We start from the raw sequence: 23,191 nt of genomic DNA on the forward strand, positions 1-23,191 counted from the left end.
ACGTATGGGTGGTCCCGGGAATCGAACCCACTACCCTGGCGTTACAAGCGCCATGCTCTACCAACTGAGCTACAGAAGGGAACTTTTTCCTTTTGTCCAGTGTATTTTGCCTTTTGTCCAGTGTATTTTTCCTTTTGTCCAGTGTATTTTGCCTTTTGTCCAGTGTATTTTTCCTTTTGTCCAGTGTATTTTTCCTTTTGTCCAGTGTATTTTCCTTTTGTCCAGTGTATTTTGCCTTTTGTCCAGTGTATTTTGCCTTTTGAACCCGGCACCCAAAATGATTTTTGCTACTACAAACTTTAGAGTTGAGGACACCAATTACTCATTCTAATGTTGTTCGTGAGCCATGCACCTCCCATGCAGCATCAGAGGCCTGTTCAAGAGGATGTAATGTTGCAGAACATTCAGATAGAAATGTTTTGAGTAGAACAAATCTGATAGAAATGTTTTGAGTAGAACAAATCTGATTGCCTGTCAGATAGAACAGGGAATCATGTCAGCTCTATTCATTCTACTTCAATCAACAACATTTAGAATGTTTCACATCACTGAATAGACCCCAGTTGATCCCCACCTGGCTGTAGCAGGAGAGGAGTGACCTCAGGTCTGGAGTTCAGCTCAGCAGTCTCAGCTTAGAGTAGGATGAAGGTGCACCTAGACCCTGATCTGAGGTCAGTGTTGCATTCTTCCCCCTGATGGTTAAGGTTAGGTGAGGGTAAGCTGATCCTAGATCTGAGCCTTTGGGTGACTTCTACCCATAGCCCTCAACTCTCACAGAGGTCAGGGGTCAAAGGGCTGCCAATAGTCATGAATCTGTTCACTCCTCCCTTCTACTTCTCTTCTTTACCTCTCCCTAAAGAGCAGAGGAAGTTCTGCTGTTCTAGAGCGCATGAAGGCAATAAATTAAACTTGAACTAAAGGATGCATCCTCTGAGAGGGAGTTACTCAACAATCTTTCTCAGAAAACCCAATACAACCTCTTGGCACTAGTTTTTGTGTGTTGCAATGTGTCATTATACTGTGTAATAAATATATAACTGTGTAACAATCTATGTTTTGTAATGATTGGCTACTCGTGTAATCAATGACCTATGTTGAACTATGTACATTGGGGTTGAAAGATACATAATTATTACAAGACCTGTAAATGGCTCGCTAACCTGCAGAAGAAATGGATAAAGACATACATGTCACACTCAAACACACATCATCTGGTTTATTTACTGTCACACCATGAGAAGGTTCTCCATCATTCATGTAACCTGTTTCCCTTTTATATCCTGTTGGTCATTCAGCTAAAAAGCTGGCAAGCGTATCATTTTAAAGGAGAAAGAAAACTTTGAAATACAATATTGAATTCCTATCAGACAATGGAAGATTCATGGATGGGTTGCCAGACTTGTTTGTGCTTTAGCCAACTCTTCTCTGTTTGTACTTTGTCATGCGATATGATAGAAGGGCTAAAGCACAAACAGACCTGGCAACTAAGCCAGCAAATGTATATACTCAAACAACACCAGCAAAGTAAGCATAGTTAAGAAGTGAATCAGAGTACACCCAAACCCCCACCCATCACCCCACCCTACCACCAATAGGATGTGAAGATCATGACCCTGACATCTGCATTCAAGACACTGCTCATATCAAAGATGGTGGATAAATGAAGATGTCCCACTCAGGCCTTTTACCATTGAAAAAAATGGTCACAGTTCCGGTCTGCTTAAGGGGTGTTCTCCCATAGACACCAATGTGATAACAGCTGGGTCTGGTCTACTTAGTTCATGGACTGCATATGAACCAGAAAAAATAAGGGAGTAGGATGTCTTGCTTCCTCTTTCGTCTCTGCTCATATCACAGGCTGTCAACAACCTGAGAGCGAGAAGAAGCATATAAAAGAAAGATGGCCAAGAGAGTGGACCATCTTACAGCACCGTACATAGAGGTTGTTGGGACTGCACCATAAGGTTTGTCAGTTGTTTAAGGGAACATTATTGAAAGTTCAAAGTGAGAAAGATAAATACATGCACCTATGATATCATCTGTTATTAAATAAATACCATCTGTCATCTAACATGCAGTGTTAAAATATATCTTGACAGTGTTATTACACCTAAAGGCTGAGCTTATAATGCCTTCATAGGGGAGAAAAAAGATCCAGATCTAATGTCTGTGGAAAGGACTGAAACCAGACTTCAAAAAGAAAGACAAAGAACGTCGCAGAGAATTGAGACCTGCTGCAATGCATTTTTCAAATAAGATTTTGTAAAACAAATTGGCAACTCCTGTTTCCAATTTCCCATTTTATTCACATACAAGGGAGCTGGTGGTTGACTGTTTCAGTCTCACAATTATTTTTTTAAATACAATTTTACATATTTTTCCTGCAATCACAGACAGTTCATTGTGGTTGTGCAAGGAAGAGAGGAGGGAGATGAGTTATTCTGTAATCTTCTCATCTCTCCAAGCAACTATTATTCTCAGCTGCTAAATCATACACACAAACCCTTCCTCCCTCCATCTCTTCCTCTCCCCAAACCCTCAACACACCACCACCTCTTGTTCTCCTGAGAAACAACCCTCTAAATGAACCCTACCCTTCTCTGTCTCCTCAAACAACAACATTACAGGCTTCTGACAAGACCGGGGGTCTGACAAGACCAGGGGTCTGACAAGACCGGGGGTCTGACAAATGTCACCGTTCTGCTTTTCTCCTTTATCACTCCTTCACACCTCCTCTTCTTCCTTTCTTCTCTTCCCTCCTCCTCTCTCTCGTATTCTATCAGTTTTTCCGATAGCGGTTCTTAGGCTTGTCTCCGCATCCAGTGGCCTCGCAGGAGGACAGGCCGGGGGGGGCCTTGCCTGGGTTGATGCTGCTTAGAAGACCTGGCAGCTCACTGGTGATGGCCTTCTCGATCTTGTCCAGCAGGCAGCCGCCTGAGTAGGAGCACTGGGCGGACAGGGACTTGAAACTGCCAATCGGATTCACACCGAAGAAGTCCTGGTAGGCTTCACGGTTGGGCAGGTCGAACTTGCTCACGTTGGTCTTGGCCAGGATGGACTTGAAGATGAAGAACTTGTCCGGGTCATCCACGATCTCCTTGAACACCAGGTCCGGGTCACTGAAGTAGCTCATCTTGTCCTTGAAGGTCTGAATGTAGCGGTCCACCAGAAGTGCATGGATGCGCACCCGGATGGCATGCTGGCGGATGAAGGCGATCTTGTTCTCCATGCGGTTCTCGATCACCTGGTTGAGGTCTTCCAAGAGGGAGATCTCCTCGCGCTTAAACAGCTCGCGACTGGTGTCGGGTGCGTAGTCGAAAGGCCAGAAAGAGCTGACGTAGACCCTTGGGGGCTCTGTGACGTTGATGAGGGGTGCTAGCGACCAGAAGAGGGCACCGTAGACACGCATCAAGTCCTGGGTGGCCAGGTTGTCTGCCTTGTTGAGGATGATGCGGATCTGGGACTCACGGCCCTTCAGCTGGCGGAAGAGCATCTCCAGCTCCAGGCCCACGTCCAGCTTGGTGGGGTCAAAGGTCACAAAGATGAGGTCGGCACGATCGATGAACCACTGGCACACATCGTTGAAGGGATAGCCTGGAGGGAGGAGGTAGAAACAGGGTAATTTAACATGAATATCTTGGAAAGTCAGGAGTCAAGGTTGCATTCCATTTAACACCAATGTCTTGAACAGTCAGGAGTCACGGTTGCATTCCATTTAACACCAACGTCTTGAACAGTCAGGAGTCATGGTTGCATTCCATTTAACACCAATGTCTTGAACAGTCAGGAGTCATGGTTGCATTCCATTTAATACCAATGTCTTCGACAATCAGGAGTCATGGTTGCATTCCATTTAACACCAATGTCTTGAACAGTCAGGAGTCATGGTTGCATTCCATTTAACACCAATGTCTTGAACAGTCAGGAGTCATGGTTGCATTCCATTTAACACCAATGTCTTCGACAGTCAGGAGTCATGGTTGCATTCCATTTAACACCAATGTCTTCGACAATCAGGAGTCATGGTTGCATTCCATTTAACACCAATGTCTTGAACAGTCAGGAGTCATGGTTGCATTCCATTTAACACCAATGTCTTGAACAGTCAGGAGTCATGGTTGCATTCCATTTAACACCAATGTCTTGAACAGTCAGGAGTCATGGTTGCATTCCATTTAACACCAATGTCTTGAACAGTCAGGAGTCATGGTTGCATTCCATTTAACACCAATGTCTTGAACAGTCAGGAGTCATGGTTGCATTCCATTTAACACCAATGTCTTGAACAGTCAGGAGTCATGGTTGCATTCCATTTAACACCAATGTCTTCGACAGTCAGGAGTCATGGTTGCATTCCATTTAACACCAATGTCTTCGACAGTCAGGAGTCACAGTTGTATTCCATTTAACACCAATGTCTTGAACAGTCAGGAGTCACAGTTGCATGCCATTTAACACAATTGAGGCTAGATTGATTCTAAATGTCAATTTTTCTATTTTCTATTTTAGGCATTTATCAGACGCTCTTATCCAGAGCGACTTACATCTTAAAATGAATGTAGATTATTATTACATAACACTGATTATTATTTATTGATGTAGATAGATGTATCGGTCTAATTGTGTAACATAAATCTTAGAGGTTGACAGGTTTTTAGGGGTCACCACTGTCTTAAAATTCCTGTCTATCTGATGATAAGAGGTGATCATGTTTAATATTTCATGTTCATGTGAATTTGAACTGAAGATACTGTAGCGATGAAACTTAGAAAAACAGCCATGGCAAAGCTGTTGGACTGACAGTCGCAATGACTTGTGTTTGAGCCCCGGTTGTACTACCGCCTGAATTTGCTACAAGATCTTCAGCGCTCCTGCTCTCTGTGTGCCTTACCTCTCTCCTGCTGCTTGCGGTTCTCAATGATTCCAGGCGTGTCCACGAAGGTGACGCGCTCCAGCAGCTTGTGGGGCATCTCAATGCCAATCAGCTTCTCAAGAAAGCTCTGCCCAAACTTCTCCAGGGGCGAGAAGGAGCGCGAGCTGTCGGCCGCCATGACGATACCCTCTATGGAGCGGGTCTTCTCGCCGTGCATGATCACAGTGAACTCAGAGGTAGTGGGCTCAGCACCTGGCATACAGAGGGAGAGAAAGACGGGAGAGGGATGACACGGGGGAAGAGAAGGATGTGAGAGAGGGGGTGGAAAAGGGGAACAGGAAAGATGTGAGGAGAGGGGATGGAAAAGGGGAACAGGAAAGATGTGAGAGAGGGGGATGGAAAAGGGGAACAGGAAAGATGTGAGAGAGGGGGATGGAAAAGGGGAACAGGAAAGATGTGAGAGAGGGGATGGAAAAGGGGAACAGGAAAGATGTGAGAGAGGGGGATGGAAAAGGGGAACAGGAAAGATGTGAGAGAGGGGATGGAAAAGGGGAACAGGAAAGATGTGAGAGAGGGGGATGGAAAAGGGGAACAGGAAAGATGTGAGAGAGGGGGTGGAAAAGGGGAACAGGAAAGATGTGAGAGAGGGGGTGGAAAAGGGGAACAGGAAAGATGTGAGAGAGGGGATGGAAAAGGGGAACAGGAAAGATGTGAGAGAGGGGGATGGAAAAGGGGAACAGGAAAGATGTGAGAGAGGGGGATGGAAAAGGGGAACAGGAAAGATGTGAGAGAGGGGGTGGAAAAGGGGAACAGGAAAGATGTGAGAGAGGGGATGGAAAAGGGGAACAGGAAAGATGTGAGAGAGGGGGATGGAAAAGGGGAACAGGAAAGATGTGAGAGAGGGGGATGGAAAAGGGGAACAGGAAAGATGTGAGAGAGGGGGGTGGAAAAGGGAAACAGGAAAGATGTGAGAGAGGGGGATGGAAAAGGGGAACAGGAAAGATGTGAGAGAGGGGGATGGAAAAGGGGAACAGGAAAGAGGAGAAGATGCAGAGAAGAATGAGAAAAGATGATAGAGCAGAAGAGGAGGAGTAAGTAGGTAGAGTGAAGAGTTAAGTACATCAGAAACCAGGTGAAAAACCTAAATGACTTCAATTACCTCAACTAACCGCACATTGACTCGGTACTGGTACCTCCTGTATATAGCCTCGTTATTTATATTTTATTGTGTAACTTTAAAAAAAACTTTCTTTACTAAATATTTTCTTAACTATATTTTCTTAAAACTGCATTGTTGGTTAAGGGCTTGTAAGTAAGCATTTCACAGTAAGATCTACACCTGTTGTATTCCGCACATGTGACAAATATATTGATTTGATTTGAAAAACATCAGAAACCAGGTGAAAACACAGGTGCATCAGAAACCAGGTGAAAAAACATGTATATCAGAAACCAGGTGAAGTTTGAAGGGGCTTACCTGTGTACAGCTGGTAGGGGCTGTCCTTCAGGCCAAGCAGGTAGTTGATCATGGAGGACTTGCCTACACTCCAGGGCCCAAGGAACAACACCATGGGCTTGGAGGTGATCTCCCCATCTGTCAGGTAGAGAGAGGAGGTGGTGATGCTGGTTAGAGCCATGGAGGTTCACTGTAGTCATGACGACATGGAAGACCAGAGACAGAGCCACTCCAGTACGTCTGAAACCTAATCTGATAAATCACAACAGCCTGTTCACCGGGAGTGTATTCAAATGGAAACAACCGCTGGCACACTGTTACCTACAATTACACTCAAATAAAGAGAATGAGACGCTTCCCTGAAAGTAAGACGATGTTCTTAAGATGGTCAACGAAAACTTGAGTTGTTCTAAGCTGGCCAGCTGACAACGTAGAAATTCCAGCATGTATTGCAAAGGTTCCGAACCTCTCTGTGTCTGAGAACATGTTTCTCAACTGTAGGGGTCAGGAACCAGTGCAATGGCCAATGGGATGCAGGCTTGATGCTTCCTCAACCACAGGCTGCATGGTGCACATGCTTGTAGGTGACAGACAATAAAGTAGCATATGACAGCAAAGCTAGACCACGTGCAACTATAGAAATTGTAGTTCTTCACCGGAGTTTCTTTCATTAGTATGATGGTGATGCAATTTCTATACAGTATGTTAGACATGCCCTGCATTGTGGCATTCCCATTTCTATGTCTGGCACAGAGCGCAGGTATGCACTGAGTGGACAAAACATGATAAACACCTGCTCTTTCCATGAGAGAAACTGACCAGGTGAATCCAGGTGAAAGCTATGATCCCTTATTGATGTCACTTGTTAAATCTACTTCAATCAAAGGGTAAGAGACAGGTTAAAGGAGGATTTTTAAGCCTTGAGACAATTGAGACATAGATTGTGTATGCGTGCTATTCAGAGGGTGAATAAACAAGACAAAATATTTAAGTGCCTTTGAACAGAGTATGGCAGTAAGTGCCAAGCACACCGATTTGGGTGTGTAAAGAACTGCAACGCTGCAGGGTTTTTCACACTCAACAGTTTCCCATGTGTATCACAAATGGTCCACCAACCAATGGACATCCTGCCAACTTGACACAACTGTGGGAAGCATTGGGGTCAACATGGCCCAGCAACCCTGTGGAACGCTTTCGACACCTTGTAGAGTCCATGCCCGGATGAATTAAGGCTGTTCTGAGAGCAAAATGAGGTGCATCTCAATATTAGGAAGGTGTTCTTAATGTTTTGTACAGTCAGTGTATTGTACTTTGTCCTCAGTAGTGCACTATATAGGGTGTAGGGTGCATATGCATCCCAAGTCTGTGCTGGGCAGAGGATTCACTAAACATAGTAAGACAGCCTAGTTACTGGACAAAAAACTAAATATATCTTAGCAGCAGCATACTGCCAATGATCTCAGACAAACACAGAGGAGCAACATGGAAGAAAGAAGCAGAACAGCAACATGACAAACAGAACAGGAACATGACAGACAGAACAGCAACATGACAGACAGAACAGGCAACATGACAGACAGAACAGCAACATGACAGACAGAACAGGAACATGACAGACAGAACAGGAACATGACAGACAGAACAGCAACATGACAGACAGAACAGCAACATGACAGACAGAACAGGAACATGACAGGAACATGACAGACAGAACATGGCAACATGACAGACAGAACAGGAACAGACAGAACAGGAACATGAACAGCAGGCACATGACAGACAGAACAGGAAAGATGACAGACAGAACAGGAACATGACAGACAGAACAGCAACATGACAGACAGCAACATGAACAAACAGAACAGGAACATGACAGACAGAACAGGAACATGACAGACAGAACAGGAACATGACAGACAGAACAGCAACATAACAGACAGAACAGAACATGACAGACAGAACAGGAACACAGACAGAACAGCAACATGACAGACAGAACAGCAACATGACAGACAGAACAGGAACATGACAGACAGAACAGGCACATGACAGACAGAACAGCAACATGACAGACAGAAACAGGAACACAGACAGAACAGCAACATGACAGACAGAACAGGAAACATGACAGACAGAACAGCAACATGACAGACAGAACAGGAACATGACAAACAGAACAGGAACATGACAGACAGAACAGACATGACAGACAGAACAGGAAACATGACAGACAGACAGAACATGACAGACAGGAACATGACAGACACAGCAACATGAACAGGAACATGACAGACAGACAGAACAGGACAACAGAACAGCAACATGACAGACAGACAGAACAGGCAGAACATGACAGACAGAACAGAACATGACAGACAGACAGACATGACAGACAGAACAAACATGACAGACAGAACAGGAACATGACAGACAGAACAGCAACATGACAGACAGAACAGCAACATGACAGACAGAACAGGAACATGACAGACAGAACAGCACATGACAGACAGAACAGGCACATGACAGACAGAACAGGCAACATGACAGACAGAACAGCAACATGACAGACAGAACAGGCAACATGACAGACAGAACAGCAACATGACAGACAGAACAGCAACATGACAGACAGAACAGCAACATGAACAGACAGAACAGGAACATGACAGACAGAACAGGAACATGACAGACAGAACAGGAACATGACAGACAGAACAGCAACATGACAGACAGAACAGGCAACATGACAGACAGAACAGGAACATGACAGACAGAACAGCAACATGACAGACAGAACAGGCACATGACAGACAGAACAGGCAGACATGACAGACAGAACAGCAACATGACAGACAGAACAGGCAACATGACAGACAGAACAGCAACATGACAGACAGAACAGCAACATGACAGACAGAACAAGAACACAAACAGACAGAACAGAACAGGAACATGACAGACAGAACAGGAACATGACAGACAGAACAACATGACAGACAGACAGACAGAGACAGAACAGCACATGACAGACAGAACAGCAACATGACAGACAGAACAGCACATGACAGACAGAACAGCAACATGACAGACATGACAACAGAACAACATGACAGACAGAACAGGAACACAAACAGAACAGGAACAGGAACATGACAGACAGAACAGCAGAACATGGCAACATGACAGACAGAACAAACATGACAGACAGAACAGGAACATGACAGACAGAACAGCAACATGACAGACAGAACAGGCAGGAACATGACAGACAGAACAGCAACATGACAGACAGAACAGGAACATGACAGACAGAACAGGAACATGACAGATGCTTCAACATGACAGACAGAACAGGCAACATGACAGACAGAACAGGAACATGACAGACAGAACAGGAACATGACAGAACAGAACAGACAGAACACATGACAGACAGAACAGCAACATGACAGACAGAACAGGAACATGACAGACAGAACAGGAACACAGACAGAACAGCAACATGACAGACAGAACAACATGACAGACAGAACAGCAACATGACAGACAGAACAGGAACATGACAGACAGAACAGGCACATGACATCAGAACAGCAACATGACAGACAGAACAGGAAACATGACAGACAGAACAGCAACATGACAGACAGAACAGTTAACATGACAGACAGAACAGCAACATGACAGACAGAACAGGAACACAGACAGAACAGGAACATGACAGACAGAACAGCAACATGACAGACAGAACAGGAACACAGACAGAACAGGAACATGACAGACAGAACAGGAACATGACAGACAGAACAGGCAACATGACAGACAGAACAGCAACATGACAGACAGAACAGGAACAGGAACATGACATGACAGACAGAACAGGCACATGACAGACAGAACAGGCAACAGACAGACAGAACAGACAGAACAGCAACATGACAGACAGAACAGGAACATGACAGACAGAACAGCAACATGACAGACAGAACAGGAACATGACAGACAGAACAGGAACATGACAGACAGAACAGCAACATGACAGACAGAACAGCAACATGACAGACAGAACAGCAACATGACAGACAGAACAGGAACATGACAGACAGAACAGCAACATGACAGACAGAACAGCAACATGACAGACAGAACAGGAAGGTGTTCTGACAGACAGAACAGTGAACATGACAGACAGAACACACATGACAGAACAGGAACACAGACAGAACAGGAACATGACAGACAGAACAGGAACATGACAGACAGAACAGGAACATGACAGACAGAACAGCAACATGACAGACATGAACAGAACAGCAACATGACAGACAGAACAGCAACATGACAGACAGAACAGGAACATGACAGACAGAACAGCAACATGACAGACAGAACAGCAACATGACAGACAGAACAGCAACATGACAGACAGAACAGGCACATGACAGACAGAACAGCAACATGACAGACAGAACAGGAACATGACAGACAGACAGAACAGCAACATGACAGAACAGAACAGACAGACAGAACAGGAACATGACAGAACAGAACAGCAACATGACAGACAGAACAGCAACATGACAGACAGAACAGGAACACAGACAGAACAGGAACATGACAGACAGAACAGGAACATGACAGACAGAACAGGAACATGACAGACAGAACAGCAACATGACAGACAGAACAGGAACATGACAGACAGAACAGCAACATGACAGACAGAACAGGAACATGACAGACAGAACAGCAACATGACAGACAGAACAGCAACATGACAGACAGAACAGCAACATGACAGACAGAACAGGAACATGACAGACAGAACAGCAACATGACAGACAGAACAGGAACATGACAGACAGAACAGGAACATGACAGACAGAACAGCAACATGACAGACAGAACAGGAACATGACAGACAGAACAGCAACATGACAGACAGAACAGCAACATGACAGACAGAACAGCAACATGACAGACAGAACAGGAACATGACAGACAGAACAGGAACATGACAGACAGAACAGGAACATGACAGACAGAACAGGAACATGACAGACAGAACAGGCAACATGACAGACAGAACAGGAACATGACAGACAGAACAGAAACAGGAACATGACAGACAGAACAGGCAGAACATGACAGACAGAACAGCAACATGACAGACAGAACAGCAACATGACAGACAGAACAGGAACAGACAGACAGAACAGGCACATGACAGACAGAACAGGCACATGACAGACAGAACAGGAACATGACAGACAGAACAGCAACATGACAGACAGAACAGCAACATGACAAACAGAACAGGAACATGACAGACAGAACAGGAACACAGACAGAACAGCAACATGACAGACAGAACAGGCACATGACAGACAGAACAGGAACATGACAGACAGAACAGCAACATGACAGACAGAACAGGCACATGACAAACAGAACAGCAACATGACAGACAGAACAGCAACATGACAGACAGAACAAGAACACAAACAGAACAGGAACAGGAACATGACAGACAGAACAGGAACATGACAGACAGAACAGCAACATGACAGACAGAACAGGCACATGACAGACAGAACAGCAACATGACAGACAGAACAGGAACACAGACAGAACAGGAACAGGAACATGACAGACAGAACAGGAACATGACAGACAGAACAGCAACATGACAGACAGAACAGGCATATGACAGACAGAACAGGCACATGAAAGGGTGAGTGTGAGTGGACATAGTGTTTGTTGGGCTGGTCAGGATCACTATGTCCTGTCTGTGTAGATCTATTTGTAATTCAGTCAGAAGTAAAAAGACTTAAAAAGTGTAAAAAATAATCATTAAAAAAGGGAAGAAAGAGACTAAAAAGCAGGACGTTTTGTAGAAAAATGAACCCACTGTCTGTCGAATGTGTTGCGAAACTATTCTGTCACTCACAGTGGATGGAAAAGTTTAGTCCAAAACATGGGAGTGTTGCTGAATGTCCTCTTTACCTCAGTTCGCTCCTCAATTCATGCACCTTGGTTGGAAAGCCAGGTAATGGTGATCCTTTCCCAAAACATGGGAGTGTTACTGAATGTCCTCTTTACCTCAGTTCGCTCCTCAATTCATGCACCTTGGTTGGAAAGCCAGGTAATGGTGATCCTTTCCCAAAACATGGGAGTGTTACTGAATGTCCTCTTTACCTCAGTTCGCTCCTCAATTCATGCACCTTGGTTGGAAAGCCAGGTAATGGTGATCCCTTCCCAAAACATGGGAGTGTTACTGAATGTCCTCTTTACCTCAGTTCTGAATGTCCTCTTTACCTCAGTTCGCCCTCAATTCATGCACCTTGGTTGGAAAGCCAGGTAATGGTGATCCCTTCCCAAAACATGGGAGTGTTACTGAATGTCCTCTTTACCTCAGTTCGCTCCTCAATTCATGCACCTTGGTTGGAAAGCCAGGTAATGGTGATCCCTTCCCAAAACATGGGAGTGTTACTGAATGTCCTCTTTACCTCAGTTCGCTCCTCAATTCATGCACCTTGGTTGGAAAGCCAGGTAATGGTGATCCTTTCCCAAAACATGGGAGTGTTACTGAATGTCCTCTTTACCTCAGTTCGCTCCTCAATTCATGCACCTTGGTTGGAAAGCCAGGTAATGGTGATCCTTTCCCAAAACATGGGAAAGAAGTAAAGAAATGGCCAATTTTCATTCAAGGAGGGGTTCTATAAGATGATCCAGTGATGACCAATTATACCCATGATGCCATCCAATCACAGTTTTTATAAACCTCTTGAAATCATTTCTTGGAATAATATTGTCCGATTGTCAGAACGGTGAACACAAGATATAGAACTGCATTTTAAAAGCATTTTCAAAAACGAGTTTCCGATTCAAAACAGTAATTACATTCAGAAAAACGATATGAAACACTCAAAACTGCAAATGCAATCATCAAAATAACATAATGCCTTTTAAAGATGAGCACAACCTTCATATGTCTTCCGCCATGCTGACAAAACAGAACGTTAGTCTGTCTTTTAAGAAATCTATGTATTTCTTTGCAGTCACTTGATAATATTGAGGCCTGATTCATTCATTGGCACGTGTATCATCACAGTCCAATCCCCTGTATTGTACCTGAGGCTGTTCTGCTGCCATAGACTGGAGAAGGTCTGGTGACTGTTCATCGCCAAGCAGAAAAACAAGCCCCAGCAGTAAAAAGGAAAGGTGAAGGCAGAGGAGGATATATAACCTATGAAATGAAAGGATCGGCCTTCAACCAAACCAAAGCTTTGTAATGGAAGGTTGTCAGAGATGTTATTGTCTGTATCTCTGCATGTCAGAATTACAGAGAGAGTCTGAAAGTTGATTAGATCTTTAGTATAGAACTTCCCCCAGGTTGTATAGGATTTAATACTGATGGTGCTTTGTACAACCTTGTGCCCTTGTATTTGATCATTGTCAGAAGCAGTGAACGTATTACATTTTTTCTCTTCTGATGGAAACAATGTTTTCATGTTTTGTGAACAAAACACTGAATGCGGAGTCTTGTATCCATTGATGATTAAAAGACTGTCTAAGATATGCAATCTACGTACAAAGGCTAGAAAATGATCAGAAGTTTGGCAAATGTAATTCAGTTCCAAAACATGCTTTCAAGGTCATTTCCTTGTATTTTATGTCCCTCTCTCCCACCCTTACCTGCTTATTTTGCTGAAGCCAGTGCTGCACATGCACCCCCCATTGCACCAACTGAACCCCGACCCTCCCCCAGACATGTCCATGCCGGTTGTTGACACTAAAGGCATGTTTGAATGCTGTAGGACTCTTTACATCTTTGATCCAATGGGGTAGTGCCTTTAAGCATCCCAATTGTAATGGACCAGACCTCAGGGAATCCTTTCATGTGTAACTGCAGATTGAGGATCTCCCCTAATTGATTAGTATAGAATTAAGAGACTGAGTTAGAATTGTATAGTGTATTTACTTAGTATCAAGGGGAAATATGTCCCTCAATTGTTTTGTGAACGTTCAGTCATATAATCAGATTCATAAAATCACCTCGTACATTACTTTAATTTTCCATTACAGTAGTTCTTTGAAATGCAAATGATTTCTGCTCAAGTTTACAGCAGTTCAAAGTGATGTGAATGAAAATGCCTATGTCACAACTGATGACAATTGTGACATACAGGATAATTTGGTTGCGCCAAGCAACCAAACTGGTCCATACCAAGGACCAATGGCTGGGGTCCCAGGAGTGTGAAAGGGGGGGTGAGCACTTCAGCCAGTGCCATGCTTCGGCAAAGGTCCCCCCACTATACCAACCTGTGTTCCCATCCCCCAGTGTTCGTCCGCCTGTTAGGTGAGGTGGGGATGAGGTGGGGATGAGGGAGGGGAAAGTGAGAGGGAAGGAGAGATGTCGGGGCATAATCATGTTTAACTGGAAGTGTCAAACATGCAGATCTATAATGGATGAAGTTGAAGGTTACTTGACAACAGGTGGCGGCGGGTGGGAGGGGGGTCTGTGGGATCCAGATCAATCATTCCTTCCTGTGCACTGCACTTCACACAGTTCAATTCATTATGTGTTCCTTCCTGTGCACTGCACTCCACACAGTTCAATTCATTATGTGTTCCTTCCTGTGCACTGCACTCCACACAGTTCAATTCATTATGTGTTCCTTCCTGTGCACTGCACTCCACACAGTTCAATTCATTATGTGTTCCTTCCTGTGCACTGCACTCCACACAGTTCAATTCATTATGTGTTCCTTCCTGTGCACTGCACTCCACACAGTTCAATTCATTATGTGTTCCTTCCTGTGCACTGCACTCCACACAGTTCAATTCATTATGTGTTCCTTCCTGAGCACTGCACTCCACACAGTTCAATTCATTATGTGTTCCTTCCTGTGCACTGCACTCCACACAGTTCAATTCATTATGTGTTCCTTCCTGTGCACTGCACTCCACACAGTTCAATTCATTATGTGTTCCTTCCTGTGCACTGCACTTCACACAGTTCAATTCATTATGTGTTCCTTCCTGTGCACTGCACTCCACACAGTTCAATTCATTATGTGTTCCTTCCTGTGCACTGCACTTCACACAGTTCAATTCATTATGTGTTCCTTCCTGTGCACTGAACTCCACACAGTTCAATTCATTATGTGTTCCTTCCTGTGCACTGCACTCCACACAGTTCAATTCATTATGTGTTCCTTCCTGTGCACTGCACTCCACACAGTTCAATTCATTATGTGTTCCTTCCTGTGCACTGCACTCCACACAGTTCAATTCATGATGTGACAGTTAGTCAAATTACAGTAAAGAGAGAGACAAAGCAACATCTTCAAGGAATTTCTCAGTCAAGGGAACAAACCATTGCTTCGATAACACCTGGCTCCCTCTAAACCTTTCTAACACAGTATCTGAGTATTCTGGGATGGCTTAGCGCTTCATATAAAACCTTCTATTCTGATTGTGTCAGGAGGTTCAGTATTTCTATGTAGGTTAAAGACCATGCCAGGCCACAAGAGGGCGAGCTCTGCTTCAAGATGGGGAAGTGCAGTTGGGTTGGCACAGGTTGACCAAGGGAGGAGGGAACGTCTTCCCCCCCGAAGACACGTTATCAAAAATAACATTAACACCTCCTATCCTGTTTATAATGCATTATAATGCCTTTTCTAACACCTTATGGGCTGTGCATAATACATTATAATGCACAACATGGGTTATAATAACTGCTTAGTAACATCTATAACAATACTGCAATAAGAGTTATATTAAGGTACTTAACTTTTAAACCTTTAAAAAAGCTTTAAAAACAAAATCAAAAAGTTGAACATGCCTACACTCAGTCACCATGTCAACCCAAACAAGGAAACCAGTCCACACACACACACACACACACACACACACACACACACACACACACACACACACACACACACACACACACACACACACACACACACACACACACACACACACACACACACACACACACACACACACACACACACACACACTATGCCTGATCCCAGATCTGTTTGTGCTATCATGTCAACTAATAAATGAAAAGGTGACATGATAGCACAAACTGATCTGAGATCAAGCCAACACACACTAACAACCTGAAACAGTGTGCTAAGCAAAGCCCTCACTGTACCTGAGATCTCATGTGCTCTGAGCTCGTTGTACTTATAGGCCTGTTCCATGGGCTTGATGGCTGAGTGGTAGATCTTACGTAACTTCTGAATAGCAGCTGGAGGAGGAGAGAAAGAGAATGAGGGGAGGATGGTAAGAACAGGGTTCAAATTACAGTGGGGGATAGGAGAGGCTGGGCATCCCCCATAACAATTAGGGCCACCATATGAATTTAAATATCAATGTAAGCCCCCCATAATTCTCAAAAATATCAATGTCGGGCACCCCCAAGTGGCTTCGGGCAACCCCAAGAGTCTATATATTTTAAGTGTGGTATTGGGCACCCCCAAGAGTCAAAGTATTTGAACCCTGGTATCCATGGTAAGAAGGAATGTAGATGGAATGAGATAGAGGGAGGGAGGTAGAGTTGGTTCATGGAAGAAGAAAGGTAGAATGGTGAGAGAAGATAAGACAAGGTAAGACACGGGTAAGAGAAGGTAAGACACAGGTAAGAGAAGATAAGAGAAGGTAAGACACGGGTAAGAGAAGGTAAGACACAGGTAAGAGAAGATAAGAGAAGGTAAGACACGGGTAAGAGAAGGTAAGACACAGGTAAGAGAAGATAAGAGAAGGTAAGACACGGGTAAGAGAAGGTAAGAGAAGGTAAGACACGGGTAAGAGAAGTGAAGATAAGAGAAGGTAAGACACGGGTAAGAGAAGGTAAGACACGGGTGAGAGAAGATAAGACAAGATAAGAGAAGGTAAGAGAAGATAAGACACGGGTGAGAGAAGATAAGAGAAGGTAAGACACGGGTAAGAGAAGGTAAGACAAGATAAGAGAAGGTAAGAGAAGGTAAGAGAAGATAAGACACGGGTGAGAGAAGATAAGAGAAGGTAAGAGAGAAGGTAAGAGAAGATAAGACACGGGTAAGAGAAGATAAGAGAAGGTAAGACACGGGTAAGAGAAGATAAGAGAAGATAAGACACGGGTAAGAGAAGGTAAGACACGGGTAAGAGCAGATAAGAGAAGGTAAGACACGGGTAAGAGAAGATAAGACACGGGTAAGAGAAGATAAGAGAAGGTAAGAAGGTAAGAGAAGATAAGAGAAGATAAGACACGGGTAGAGAAGATAAGAGAGGTAAGACAGGGTAAGAGAAGATAAGGAGAAGAGAAGAGGTGAGAGAAGATAAGACATGGGTAAGAGAAGGAAGAGAAGGGATGAGATGAGAGAAGGTAAGATGACGGGTAAGAGAGAAAGAGAGAGATAAGAGAGTAAGAGGAGAGGGAAGAGAGAGAGGAGAGAAGGTAAGACAGAATGTAAGAGAGGGATAAGAGAGGGAGTAGAGAGAAGGGATGGAGAAGAGAAGGAGAAGAGGGAGGGTAGAGAGAAGATAAGAGAGAGGATGGAAGAGGGAGAGAGAGAGAGAGGGAGGAGAGAGAGAGGAGAGAGAGAGAAGAGGGAGGGAGAGAGAGAGAGGGGTGAGAGAGGGAGAGAGACAGAGGGAGAGAGAGAGGGATGGAGAGAGGTAGAGAGAGGGATGGAGAGAGAGAGAGAGATGATAGAGAGAGTGAGAGAGGGGAGAGAGAGGGATGGAGAGAGAGGGAGGGAGGGGAGGAGAGAGAGAGAGGGAGTTAAAGAGAGAGGAAGAGACAAGGGGGAAGAGAGATTAGAGGGATGGAGAGAGAGGGGAGAGAGAGAATGAGGGATGGAGAGAGAGAGAGAGAGAGAGAGAGAGGGAGGGAGGGAGAGAGAGAGATGAGATGGAGAGAGAGAGAGGGAGAGAGAGAGAGAGGGATGGAGAGAGAGGGGAGAGAGAGAGAGAGGGATGGAGAGAGAGAGAGAGAGAGAGAGAGAGGGGGAGAGAGAGGGGAGAGAGAGAGAGGGATGGAGAGAGAGGAGAGAGAGAGAGAGGGGAGAGAGAGAGAGAGAGAGAGAGAGGGAGAGGGAGGAGGAGAGAGAGAGAGGGATGGAGAGAGGGGAGAGAGACAGAGGGATGGAGAGAGAGAGAGACAGAGAGGGAGAGAGAGGGGAGAGAGAGAGAGGGATGGAGAGAGAGAGAGAGAGGGGAGAGAGAGAGGGGAGAGTGGAGAGAGAGGGATGGGAGAGAGAGAGGGGAGGGAGGGAGGGAGAGAGAGAGAGAGAGAGGGAGGAGAGAGGGAGAGAGACAGAGGGGGATGGAGAGAGAGAGAGGGGGATGGAGAGAGAGGGGAGAGAGAGAGAGAGGGATGGAGAGAGAGAAAAAGAGAAGATTTGGAGGGAGAGAGAGAGGGGATGGAGAGAGAATGGAGAGAGAGACAGAGGGATGGAGAGAGAGAGAGAGGGATGGAGAGAGAGAGAGAGAGAGAGAGAGGGAGAGAGAGAGAGAGAGAGAGGAGAGGGGAGGGTGAGAGAGGAGATAAAGGATGGAAACACTTTTAGAGAGACAGAGGGATGGAGCCTGGTGAAAAGGGAGGGAGGGAGCTAATGGAGAAGAGGAGTGATTAAGGGAGGCAGACAGAGGGATTTTCTCTAAGAGAGAGAGGATGGAGAGAGAGGGAGAGAGAGAGAGAGACGATCATTAGAGAGTGCTTCAGAGAACCAGAGACATATGAGAGAGGGATGGAGAGAAGAGGACTTTATACTGAGGACATTTAGTCCAAAAGACACCCATACACAGGCAGGGGATGTAAGAGGATCACCCATCATTACTTTGATGATGTGCTTCATTATTAGATTAGTATAAGAGGACATCAGATTCAGACAGGGAACATACTGAGGACATTTATCCAAACAGAAATATTCAGAGACAGAGGGATTGATAACACTACTGGTATTTGACAGGATAATAGACATAACAGGACAAATTCAGAACCAAATGTGCATCCCGATGGATCCTAGAGAGAGAGGGATTTAGTGCACTACTTTTGATCAAAGCCATAGAGAGCCCTGCTCAAAGGAGGACTACACAGGGATCTTTGTACTATGACAGAGGGATGGCTCAACAATGATGAGAGAGAGACACCAGGTGGAAAATGTCTTGTGAATATCTGCAAAGTGCTCTACTGCATGTCTTCTTGTATCTCACAATATCTTTGTAATAATGCTAATGCTCAACAATGACATTTGATAACGTCAACAATATCTAAAGCTCTAAAGGGATTAAAGATGTGATCATACTTGGATATGAACAGGGTAAGAGATATTTAGGGACAGGAGTTTTTCTTTACCACGTGACCTGACCAGGAACAACTCTAAGCCTCAGTAATATATTTAACCTATTATCTACCATGATAGTGTTCTGCTGCGTTGCCTCCTCAGAGAGCCAGCCTGAGTGTGAGTCGATGTGTGATCTGTCTCTCAGGGATGTGAGAGAGGGGAGAGAGAGAGAGGGATCCTCTGAGAGGAGAGAGAACAGCAGATCTGAGGGAGGGAGGGAGGTAATATATTTAACCTATTATCTACCATGAGTGAGCATAATTTACTGTTCTCCTGAGCCAGAGTGGGAGAGTGACAGATGGGATCAGAGAGATCCTCCACCTCCTCCTCTGTGGAGAGAAACAGCAGATCTGAAGTCAGTCTCTGCTAGTGAATCTTGCACATTGGACTGGATTAGCTGGCATGACAGATGAGGCTGGTAGGGGGAAATGGGAAAGGTTCGTATGTGCTAAAACATTATTTGCAATCACAGCCCAAAAGTGGCATAATTTACTGGTATGACGCCCTCTATGGCTGCTGCCTCCCAAATGGTTCCCTATTCCGTACATAGTGCACTACTTCCTGAGATTGTAAATCCTGCTTTAGGACAAAACATGTGTGTGACAGTTTATTATCTATATCACTTGCATTGGCAATGTAAACATATGGTGATGACAATAAAGATGTAACTGAATTGACAGAGAGAGAGGTGCTGACTGGATGGAGTAGAGGCTCTACAGCCAATTACCACCATGCTAATGTAAGAGAGAGACAGGGTCATTATCTGATCAATCAGAGGGATGTTTCCCATGACAATAAAGCCCCATGTAAGAGACAATTGAGAGAGAGGACAGAGGGAGGGTGTCAATCCAGTAGAAGAGAGAGGGATCTCTCTATTGCTGGGGTCTACAGGAGGGGGTGTCAATCAGAAAGAGGGATGACCAATGGATTCTAAAGCATAAGATGGGTGTCAAGAGGAAATGAACAACTGTGAAAAGAGGGATGGAAGCTGGGGTCTACAGGGATGGGTGTAACAAAACCAGAGGATGAATAGAAGTGATAGAGGATTGCTGAGGGTCTGTGGATGTCAAAGGGATCAAAATCAATGGGAGTCAAAGAGGGATGTTCTGAGGTCACATACACATGGGAGGGTGAGAGATTGGGAGAGTCACAGACAGAGGGTGGAGCAGATGTTATTGGTCAGGGATACACATGGTTAGCAGATGTTATTGGTCACATACACATGGTTACAGATGTTATTGGTCACATACAGAGGGATGGTTAGCAGATGTTATTGGTCACATACACATGGTTAGCAGGGATGTTATTGGTCACAGGGATGGTTAGCAGATGTTATTGGAGGGATACACATGAGCAGATGGATTGGTCACATACACATGGTTAGACAGATGGGGGATGGTCACATACACATGGTTAGCAGATGTTATTGGTCACATACACATGGTTAGAGATGTTATTGGTCACATAGGATGGTTAGCAGATGTTATTGGTCACATACACATGGTTAGACAGATGTGATGGTCAACATACACATGGTTAGCAGATGTTATTGGTCACATACACATGGTTAGCAGATGTTGGCTGGTCACATAGTCACATACACATGGTTAGCAGATGTTATTGGTCACATACACATGGTTAGCAGATGTTATTGGTCACATACACATGGTTAGCAGATGTTATTGGTCACATACACATGGTTAGCAGATGTTATTGGTCACATACACATGGTTAGCAGATGTTATTGGTCACATACACATGGTTAGCAGATGTTATTGGTCACATACACATGGTTAGCAGATGTTATTGGTCACATACACATGGTTAGCAGATGTTATTGGTCACATAAAAGGAAAACATGGTTAGCAGATGTTTTGGTCACATACACATGGTTAGCAGATGTTATTGGTCTCATACACATGGTTAGCAGATGTTATTGGTCACAAAAAACACATGGTTAGCAGATGTTATTGGTCACATAGACATGGTTGGTGAAAAGTAGTGCACTTTATACATGGACTAGGGTGTAATTTGTTATTGGTCATACATACATGGTTAGCAGATGTTATTGGTCACCCATCACTTTCATGATGTGCTTCATTAACCATAGTTAGTATAATGACATTGGTCAGGACAGGGAACATGGACATTTTCCAGCAGATGTTATTGGTCACATACACATGGTTAGCAGGATGTTATTGGTCACATACACAGGTTAGCAGATGTTATTGGTCACATACACATGGTTAGCAGATGTTATTGGTCACATACACATATTAGCAGATGTTATTGGTCACATACACATGGTTGCAAAAATGTTATTGGTCACATACACATGGTTAGCAGATGTTATTGGTCACATATCTTTGTTAATAATGTTATTGGTCACAATGACATTTGATAACAGATGTTATTGGTCAACAATATCTAAAGCTTAAAGATGTTATTGGTCACATACACATGTTAGACAGATGTTTTGGTCACATACTGACCAGGGTTAGCAGATGTTATTGGTCACATACACATGGTTATAGATGTTATTGGTCACATACAGCCTGGTTAGCAGATGTGATCTGGTCACATACACATGGTTAGACAGATGTTATTGGTCACATACACATGGTTAGCAGATGTTATTGGTCAATACACATGGTTACAGATGTTAGCTGGTCACAGATAGGCACAGGGGGAAATGGGAAAGGTTATTGTGTAAAACATACACATGGTTGGCATAATTTACTGGTCACATACGCCCCTCATGGTTGCCTCCCAGATGTTTATTGGTCACATACTACTTCCTGAGATGTAAATCCTGCTTTAGGACAAAACATGTGTTGTGATGTTTATTATCATATACACATGTTGGCAGATGTTATTGGTCACATACAATAAAGCCCTTTAAATGTTGAATTGTCACATACACATGGTTGCTGATGTTATTGGTCACATACACATGGTTCCAGCAGATGTTATTGGTCACATACCATGGTTAGCAGAGGGTCATTTCAATACAGTAAACACGCTGTCTCTAGATCTCTATTGCTGGGGTCACATACAGGGATGGTTAGAAATAAAATGACCAATATTGTAAAGCATAAGAAACAACATGAAATTAACAGATGTGAAAAGTCATTGGCACCATACAGTATGTGAATAACAAAGCCAGAGGATGAATAGAAGTGATATGTTCTGTTGTATAAACTGAGGAAAACAACCTGTGTGATGTCAAATCCAATAAAATCAAATCAAATGCTTTGGTCACATACACATGGTTAGCAGATGTTATTGGTCACATACACATGGTTAGCAGATGTTATTGGTCACATACACATGGTTAGCAGATGTTATTGGTCACATACACATGGTTAGCAGATGTTATTGGTCACATACACATGGTTAGCAGATGTTATTGGTCACATACACATGGTTAGCAGATGTTATTGGTCACATACACATGGTTAGCAGATGTTATTGGTCACATACACATGGTTAGCAGATGTTATTGGTCACATA

General features: G+C 44.1%; 1 protein-coding gene across 4 annotated transcripts; it reads right to left on the minus strand.

Annotated features, from left to right (window-relative positions):
- Positions 1–1,201: 1,201 nt before the first annotated feature.
- srl (sarcalumenin) lies at positions 1,202–19,783 on the minus strand. 4 transcript variants are annotated; one of them, XM_052519518.1, is made up of 6 exons: positions 19,749–19,783; positions 16,504–16,599; positions 14,658–14,687; positions 6,351–6,467; positions 4,892–5,125; positions 1,202–3,594 (listed from the first exon to the last, which is right to left on the minus strand). In XM_052519518.1, exons 2-6 carry the CDS (start codon positions 16,550–16,552, stop codon positions 2,780–2,782), a joined length of 1,245 nt encoding a protein of 414 aa, XP_052375478.1. In that variant the 5' UTR covers positions 16,553–16,599; positions 19,749–19,783; the 3' UTR covers positions 1,202–2,779. The 4 variants fall into 4 exon arrangements, with proteins under 4 accessions (XP_052375478.1, XP_052375476.1, XP_052375479.1 ...); XM_052519516.1 differs by lacking the exon at positions 19,749–19,783 and adding an exon at positions 16,767–16,932; XM_052519519.1 differs by lacking the exon at positions 14,658–14,687.
- Positions 19,784–23,191: the final 3,408 nt, after the last annotated feature.

Source organism: Oncorhynchus keta, chromosome 5 (genome assembly GCF_023373465.1).
Source record: "Oncorhynchus keta strain PuntledgeMale-10-30-2019 chromosome 5, Oket_V2, whole genome shotgun sequence".
In the NCBI taxonomy this organism is placed as follows: domain Eukaryota; kingdom Metazoa; phylum Chordata; class Actinopteri; order Salmoniformes; family Salmonidae; genus Oncorhynchus; species Oncorhynchus keta.